General features: G+C 41.8%; 1 protein-coding gene across 10 annotated transcripts in view; it reads right to left on the minus strand.

Annotated features, from left to right (window-relative positions):
• IKZF2 (IKAROS family zinc finger 2) overlaps positions 1-4,911 on the minus strand; it is a 185,871-nt gene extending 180,960 nt beyond the window's left edge. For 2 of the 10 annotated variants that reach the window (XM_027566706.1, XM_027566644.1), the window contains exons 1-4: positions 4,048-4,294; positions 2,815-2,881; positions 1,235-1,283; positions 325-429 (exon numbers count right to left, since the gene is read on the minus strand). In XM_027566706.1, the coding sequence (XP_027422507.1) occupies positions 325-429; positions 1,235-1,283; positions 2,815-2,817 (157 nt within the window). In that variant the 5' untranslated portion in view covers positions 2,818-2,881; positions 4,048-4,294. Of the gene's footprint in view, positions 1-324; positions 430-1,234; positions 1,284-2,777; positions 2,882-3,188; positions 3,224-4,047; positions 4,295-4,735 lie in introns of those variants that run through there. The other 8 variants (XM_027566655.1, XM_027566686.1, XM_027566674.1 and 5 more) reach the window with 8 other exon arrangements.
• Between the last annotated feature and the right edge of the window lie 1,338 nt (positions 4,912-6,249).

Below are 6,249 nucleotides of genomic sequence, written 5' to 3' on the forward strand. Positions count from 1 at the left end.
TGTTTCCATATTTTTTTTACTCAACAACAAAAAATAAATCATCATAAACCTGGCAAAACAAAAGAATAACCGGCAAAGCCTAACATTTCTTACCTGATACAGGTAAGCACCAGCTCCCAAATGCCACCTTGGGATAGTTCAGACTAGTAAGGAGGCTCATGTTTTATGATACCAAAATGAGCAGGAGTAAATCTGTGTTGTTCTTTCTTTAGCAAAATCTATAGCAGCAGCTACACCACAATGTGAGTGGACCCTACAGACCTAACAAATTCAAGTCTATCACTAGAGAAATAGGAAAAAAAAAATCATAAAATGAAGACTTACTGCTTGTCATGTGACTCGGTGAGGCATGCTGTCCATTGGGTGTGCTTGAGGTGAGGTCAATTGCCATATTGGAGTGCTCCCTTTCAGGTGAAAGCTCATTGTCACCTGTTTTCACAAAATAAAATCTTTTGGTCTCTATTCACTTTCACCTAAAATCTAATTACCAACTTTGTAATCATATATGCAAAGGCATGCATAGTCTTGAAATTTTCATGAAATACATTTTTCCCTCAAAAAATTATAAGGAAAAGTTATTTAGAAATATATAATAAATGAATGAAATGATGAAAAGCCACAACCAGCACACAATAAAACATTTTTAAAATTTCACTACCACATTCATCTTAATTGTAAAATAAGGAAAAATGCAGTAGTTAATTTCTAAAGTATCTTCTACTTGAAAAAAATTTTCCTTTAACATCTAACTTAATCATTAAGCACCCGGTATTTTTAATGAGTATTTTCAAACTCGTTGGCCAGAGAGTTGGATGTTTGAGAGTTTGCTAAAAAAAAAAAAAAAAAAAAAGTCAACTTAAGTGAGCTAATTCTCTTTCATATCGTGTGTCTGAAAAATTAGGTAACAGAGTACTAAATATTTAGTACATGCGATATTAGTAGACATATATGTAACCCAACCTAGTCTAAACTTAAGTGAAAAAAATCAAGTAGGAAAGTTTTGATCTGCTAAACTATTACTGACTGAAATAATACCCTTAATATGGCAAGTATGTATCTATAGTTCCTTATTTGACTTTCCTGCTATTTTCTCAAACTCATTTACAAGGTGAAACTGTGAACAGACAGGAAGAGTATACAATTCTTGATAAAAATTTCCAATTCAGAAGTTAAAATACAGGTAACAAACATGCTTTTATTTACCAATAACAGATGAATGAAAATGAATACTTACACGTTATATAGCCATCAATAGCCTCTGTTTCCATAGTCAATGTGCAGTGCTGCAATACAAAAGATTATACCCTTAACACAAGGATTCCTTTCAGTCTCTGCCATTAAATGCTTAACTTATATGAAGCTCCAAGCAGTTAGCCCACGTTGCTGCGGCTGCAACCTGTGCCCAAGAAACATACTATGGTGTACTGCATGTGCTCATTTGCAAGTCACTGAACTCTTTCTGCAAATGATCTGATTCCTGCTGGAGATAGGATAGGAAAGATAAGTGTGCTGTGAGATGGGCTGTATCGAGAAAGTAATGACTCTTTTCATCAGAATTTACTCAGTTTAGAGGGAAAAAAAGAGGAAGGGGATACACCTCAAATGTGCCCGCTTTAACTGGGACTGAAGTATTTTACCATTCACTACTTCCTACAATCAAGCTGCAGTCTGAGGACTTTCCGAGTATACAGATAGCTCTATTCACAATTGTTGCAAGTTGGTTCATCATGTTCTAACAGGGAGGGGGGAGGACAAACAAACAGAGGAAAAACAAAACAAAACAACTTCGTGCCCAAGTACCTCTGGAAGGTTTCTGCAGCAGTTACCCAAGCCGGGCTTGTATTGACATTTTAGCCAGCCCCAAGTTCTGTGTGAGCACCTGTTCAATATAACCTTAATTTACTGCCAGACCATGGTTGGGTACTAATGCCGAGACTACTTAATACATTCCAATTTGAAAAAATTCATATACTTCTTGCTGTGGGGAAGGACACCACTTTTATAAAGTTTGGGGAATTATTTTCATGCACCAATGACACAAACAAGAACTTACTTCTCAGAAACAAAAATAAATTGTATGAGATGACACCCCCTAGCTTTGATTCCACATAATGAAAAGATCGATAAGCTAACTGTATTCTTTGAAGAAAAAAGTTTAAAGAATTGACATGTCCTGAGATGATTTTTACTTATTTTTTTTTTCCTTTGGCCCTGGTCCTTTTTGCCTTTAGTTTCAAAACTCTCACTGCACCAGCAGCTAAATTATTCACAATGAGCCATTTCTGTATTGATCGCCAAGTATATTTAGCCCTGGCTCCTGGAATTTCTCCATTACTTACTGGAAAACAGGCAGCTTCACTTCTTGTCTCCAAAACCACTTCCCTTCTCCCTCCCCTCCCCTTCTTCACCACCACCCTCCCTACCACCCCCCCCCAAAAAAAAAAACTTTTCTTCTTTATGGAATAATCAGATCAAATTCCCAACTCAGTCACTACACAGCACTTAAATTTCAACCTGCTGTACTGCTACCAAATTCTTTCAAATTATGGTTACATAAGGCTTTAAAGAAAGGCATCCATAAAGTTTAAAAGGGGAGCAGTTTCTTCGGATATTTTACAAATGAGTTTATCTCTTTAAAAATGTACACATTTAACACACACATATTAAGAAAGAAACGTCAGGAAGAAGCGAAAGAAGTCTGCCCCATCAATGAAAAGATTTTTAACCCTCAGAGAAGGAAAGAAAGAAAAGGAGAAAGAGAAACGAAATGTACATACAAAAGAAATTGTCCTTTGATTAAAAAAGATTCATCACCATTTCCAGCTCTGTCGGGAGATCTCAGCTTCTTCTAACCCCTCAAAGAGGAGGTGACAATGTCGTGCTGAAGATAAACGGAGAGAGAAAGAAAGAAGTTTTTTGTGTTTCCCCCTTCTCTCTTTCCCTCCCTTGCCCCTTCCAAGCCAAGCCCCCTGCAGAGTTCAAGGCGAGGAGGAAGGAAAAGCACTTTACAGGTGGGTCATTCCGAGCCCAAATCCAGCAAACAGATCGGCTGATAAACAAAACCAAGAAATGAGAGAGAAGGAACACCCCCCTTCTCCTCCACCACCACCTCCTCCTCCTTCACCCCTCCCCCTCGTCCCTTTGGGATGGTCTAGTAGGAAAAGTCACTCAGGAATGGCACCACGTACTTTCAGGAAAGAGGAAAAAAAAAAGAGAGAGGGAGGGAGGTCAGTCAGTGCTACAGCAATGCGATTAACAAGAAGAGAAAAAACTTGATCCACCGGTTCCTTAAGAATCGACCAAAAGCTAAGACAAGAAAACTGAAAGAAGGGGGGGGGGGGGTGGATAGGGGAGGGACAGTCAGGGGGAACCCAGCAAAGAACCTAGGCCAACTTCACAGGACAGTTTTTCGCCCTTGGCAAAACAGTAATAATAAATTAAATCTTAAGTCCATCTCTTTCGCCCACACCAGAACCTGTCAAAGTGATTTAACTGCTGCCTTTTTACGTGTCATACCAGCTTGTTGTTGTTGTTTAATTCCAACAGGATTTGGATATTCCCTTATAGCTGGGATAGATACACAGCTGCAATTTATTCCAAGCTACCCCACCTTTCTTGGAATTCAAGTTAAAACAAAGCAAAACAAGTCCAAATCCATGACAGCTATAGAGATGAGAACTGATTAATCGATTAAGATCCCAGAAACAGATTATAAGCAGGGGACGATAAATTAAGGCAGAAGACATCATCTTCAACCCGATTCCCTGAGCGTCCTTTACAGAAATCATTAGCCTAATCATAACCACAATGCATCCCTCCCAGAGAAAAAATATCTATAGTATCTATATCTTATTATTACTGGTTAACAGCAACAAGTCATTTGATCACATCACGGTGCAAAACGAGATGCTATATAATTACACTTAACTTTGAAAACACTCCCCCCACCTTGAAAATCAGATACACATATTATATATAATCTATGAATCAGAAGACAAATAAAACAAGAGCTGTTCTTCACCACGCAAAAGCCAAGCGGAGATTTACCTCAGCAGTGCATGCAGTAAAATAATCCCATCACCCTTTTGTTTGTGTTTACTGTTAGTGTGTCCTCTCTCTTTCTTTCTTTCCTGTGCCTAACGTGTGTTTGTGCACTGCAGTTGGTGGTGGAAACTAAGGCAGTGGATCTGTAGCTAAGGGTAATCCTGTTTTTACTTCCTCCATCTTCAGCGAGAAGCAGGGTTAGCCCGGGACAGCTGGTCAAACCCCGAGAAACCGATCCGCCGGAGCCAGAGCACATCTCCCCCGCCGGCCGGGCTCGCGCAGACGCCCGCGGGCGGAGGGCGGGCTGGCGGCGGGTGGCGGAGCCCTAGGCGCGGGCGGACGTGCGCGCGCGCGCGTGTGTGCGGGGCCGGGGCGCTTGTGCTTGTGTGTGCGTGTGTGTATGTGTGTGTGCGCGGGCTGGCGAGGCGCGTGTGCGCGTCTCTGCGCGCTGGGCCGCTCGGCGCGCTCGGCAATCGATTACAGGACAAGTGCTGCCCCGGCGGCTCCGCGACGCGCTCCCTCCCTCGCGCCCACCCGCGCGCCGGGCCGCGTCGCCCCTGGCCGGGCGCCCCCGGACGGCGGACCCCGCCCCCGAAGCCGGGGTGGGGGGATGGGGACCAGGTAACCCGCTTCCGAGAGTGCCCCGGCAGCCTCCCCCATCCACTCCTCCCCGAGTCGTAATAAATCTCACGTTTTCTGCCGGCTCGAAAGGAAGAATTGCAGCGACCAGGGGATCATTTCGGCGTCGTGAAGTTTTCTTTCAAACTGGGATCTGTGGTGAGGCCGGGCGAAGGGCGCGGGACCGAGATCTAGGCGCGCGACGCGGAGCTCCGGGCTCCGCGTCCTGGCCGGAGTCTGGGTTTGCGCGTGGACCCACCCACTCAGCTTCGCAATAAACTGTGCGGTGCGATTTCAGAAACCGGCGCCCGACCAACCCGGACTCGGAGCAGGAGAGAGGGGTCCTGGGGAATGGATTGAGCAGGAAAGGCAGGTCTGATATGCAGCTCAACTATTACTATTTTGAAAGTGCTTTACAGTGCAAGTTTAAAATTAGAGTGTCTACTTGCTTTTTCTACCCCGGGCATGTGGCATATCCACCACAGTCAAGGAATGAACGGGTAAGGGTCTAAAAAGTTGTTAGGAGTAAAGCGTTGTCTCTCAGTGTCATCAGTTAGCTATAGCGCAGCTTTTGTATTTGGGAAGAACTTCTGTGAATCGTCATGAGAAGAAAAAAACAAAAAACAAAAACGTTCTTTCTGCAAACAGTCGCATGTAGCATCTTTCTTGACCACAGTTGCAAAAAGAGGGAATAGAGACTTCTATAATTAAAGGGAAAAGGAAAATGAAAGGAGCTGAAAATACTGAACTGTGTAGTCTGGATGGCTTAAGTTTGAAAACACGTGAAATTTTCAGCACTGCCAAACAGCATTTCTGAGAAACCATATCACAGATTGTGTAGAAAATCAATGCTGAAAGAGTAGGAACAGGCGCTGTACTCCTACTCCTTTGAAGAATCCCAGAAATAGTTGCTGAGGTTTTTTTTCTCTCTGCTGAGGGAAGAGAAATGATACATTGAAAATAAAATCGTCAACTGTTATGTTAAGCGTCACTGTGTATATCTGGGAAATTTTGGATAATGTCTTTAGATTCGGAGACTGGGAAGGAATTCTTTTCATATTGATACACACTAAATCATGGACATCCTGTGACTTGTATAAACTTTAATATTTTTAATGAATTCCTTTTTTAAAGTTTACTTCATTTGTTGGATTTATTAAACAGCTGTACTAAGAAGCTTGTTTTTTAAATCATGGAAAATGGTGGTTGGTGCTGTGCTGTAAACAAGATTAAACAGTTTTCATTGGCGAGCAAATCATTTGGACTCAGGCTAACAACAAATTTTAAGACGATTTTAAGAACAGCTGTGAGTTATGTGATGGTAAAGCAGGTTTGTTTTTGGTTTTTTTTTTTTTTAACCTGTCAAGTATCTAAATAAAAGTCATTTTCCTAAAGTTATATTTGGGAAAGACCATAGAACTCCACAAATCATTCTAATCATCCGAATAGATAGCAAAAATTTTAATCTTAAATTATCATACAAAATTGAAATGTTCATAATATATAAAATTCCCAGTATACAAAGGGTAACATAACTTTTCTAGACTAAGCCGAAGTGTTGAAAGTTGTGGAGGTCCTTAGAAAAGA

Source organism: Bos indicus x Bos taurus, chromosome 2, assembly GCF_003369695.1.
Source record: "Bos indicus x Bos taurus breed Angus x Brahman F1 hybrid chromosome 2, Bos_hybrid_MaternalHap_v2.0, whole genome shotgun sequence".
Lineage (NCBI taxonomy): Eukaryota > Metazoa > Chordata > Mammalia > Artiodactyla > Bovidae > Bos > Bos indicus x Bos taurus.